The 2,096-nt window shown below is 35.7% G+C and overlaps 1 protein-coding gene across 1 annotated transcript in view; it reads left to right on the top strand.

The window, feature by feature from the left end:
• The first annotated feature begins 948 nt into the window (after positions 1-948).
• The window catches only part of anapc7 (anaphase promoting complex subunit 7), a 5,603-nt gene continuing 4,455 nt past the window's right edge, over positions 949-2,096 (top strand). Inside the window, exons 1-2 of the mRNA XM_005746087.1 lie at positions 949-1,166; positions 1,630-1,816. Coding sequence (XP_005746144.1) covers positions 1,066-1,166; positions 1,630-1,816 — 288 coding nt within the window. The 5' untranslated portion in view covers positions 949-1,065. The remainder of the gene's footprint in view (positions 1,167-1,629; positions 1,817-2,096) is intronic.

Consider the following 2,096-nt stretch of genomic DNA (forward strand, 5'->3'; position numbering starts at 1 on the left):
CAACTCTTAAGCAGGGGCACTTCAGAATATTTTTAAAAGGGTAGCCATATGGGGACCACTAAAATATTGGGGTAGCACACCAAAAACAAAATTTCCAGTTTTATTATGCAGTTGTCAATATAGGTTACTAGAAAAAGATGGCAGAGATGCATTTCCTGCTATTAAACTTGATTTCACTGAAAACAGGCACATATGAAAACCATATGTGTGGATTTCAAATAATATTTTGAAATCCACTACTGGAAAGTTAATAAGCTACCATGTGTACACATCTAAAAAAAAAAATCTGATGATATATTAAGCTCACAATCCTTACTAAATATGTGTATCACCATATGGGCCCCCAAACCTAGTATCAGCTGATCTTGTGCATTAAAGAGGACCTGTTATACTTGTTTCCAGCTCCATTAACTGTTCAAAATAATCTTTATTTGTATTATAGTGGGGCTCACTGCTACCTTCATTATATTTCATCCACTATCTCAAAATTAGCATATAGGGTAGTCTGAAGCCTGAGTTTTTGACTCATATTTTAATATTAGATTAGCGATAATGTAAACTGTTTTAATATATTATAATTATATCATACACTTTTATTACAGAATTTTGAAATAGCGTGATTTGATAAAACACGACTGTTTAAGTCAATAGTTGAAACAAAAATTTCCAACTATTTTAAAAACAGTGCTGCAGCAAAAACAAACATGATGCATTCAAAGGTATCGCGACATGTGCGATTCGATAAATTTAGAATAATTAAATAAAGACGCCTTGGTCTGTAAAATATTTCGTAAAATGTAACTTCTCATCTAACGTCCCTAAGATAAAAGTAAAGTCGATAAAATACTTATTTTACTCAACATCAAAGATTTCACAGGCAGGTTTTTATTTCAAAGTTTTGAAAATATACGAGCTTTTGAAGAGCATTTAAACGCAGCACTATGCGGAAGGAAGGTCAGCCGTTGGACGTCTTATGCGTCAGATGCTAGCTAACATTAGCCGTTCCAGAGCCCAAACTTTTAACCTGAGCCGGAAACCTACAGCGAGCCCTTCAAATAATCCAAAATGAATGTAATAGATTATGTGCGGGATATGGCTGCAGCAGGCCTTTACTCTAATGTCCGGATTTTGAGTAGTTTGTTGCTGACGATGAGCAACAACAATCCGTAAGTCGTGTCTGAGCGGGAACCGTCTAATTCCCGAAGACTGCTTTTCCACACCAGTGGTAGCGATAGCCCCAACCTAACTAGTCAACAACAGCTAACAGTATTATTTCTACCGAAGCTTTTCATTATCCACTCATTATTGGATAGTATTTAAATGCGAGTGCAATTTAAATTATATACATTGTTTACAGTGTGTGTACTCCTTCACGATATAGTCGCATCTACAAGCGTATGCACTTAACAATGCTACTATGAATTAGCTTGAAATTTAACTAGTATTGTATTAGAAAACTTGTCGTCTTACCCATTCATACTTTTGACACTTTAGAGTGACTGACTTAAAAACTGTAGCTATGTAGGACAATTTTTATGAGTTTTGCATTGATGTTTCTTCGTGTGTCATTCAGTTTTAATGGTTTTCCTCAGTCTGAGCACTTAATTGTTGGTGTGTTTTTAATGGAAGGGAGCTGTTCTCGCCGGCTCAGAAGTACCAGCTGCTGGTTTACCATGCTGATGCCATCTTCCATGACAAAGAGTATCGCAACGCTGCCTGCAAATACAGCATGGCTCTGCAACAGAAAAAGGTGCTCAGCAAAACATCAAAAGTTCGTACTTCAACTGGTGGAGCTGCTTCTAACATACAGGCACAGGTGTGTTTGACAATTTCCTGTAATCAAAAACAAACTGAAATCTATAATAGCATTTTGGTCACCTGTTGTTGTTTTTTTTATTATTCTTTATTTAAAATTTGATATAGAAATCTTTGGCTTGACTTGACACAGAATTGAACATTAGGTTTGCTGATGCTGAACATCTCTCCCGAATTTTTGACTTTTTCCGTAGTAATTAAAGGTTGCCTTTCTGAAACATTTAATAACTACATTAGATAAAGTTTGACAGGAGTAATGTAGATCCTCATCAGCCACTAAA

The sequence above is a fragment of the Pundamilia nyererei genome, unplaced genomic scaffold (assembly GCF_000239375.1).
Source record: "Pundamilia nyererei isolate P.nyererei 1_Seehausen unplaced genomic scaffold, PunNye1.0 scaffold00172, whole genome shotgun sequence".
Lineage (NCBI taxonomy): Eukaryota > Metazoa > Chordata > Actinopteri > Cichliformes > Cichlidae > Pundamilia > Pundamilia nyererei.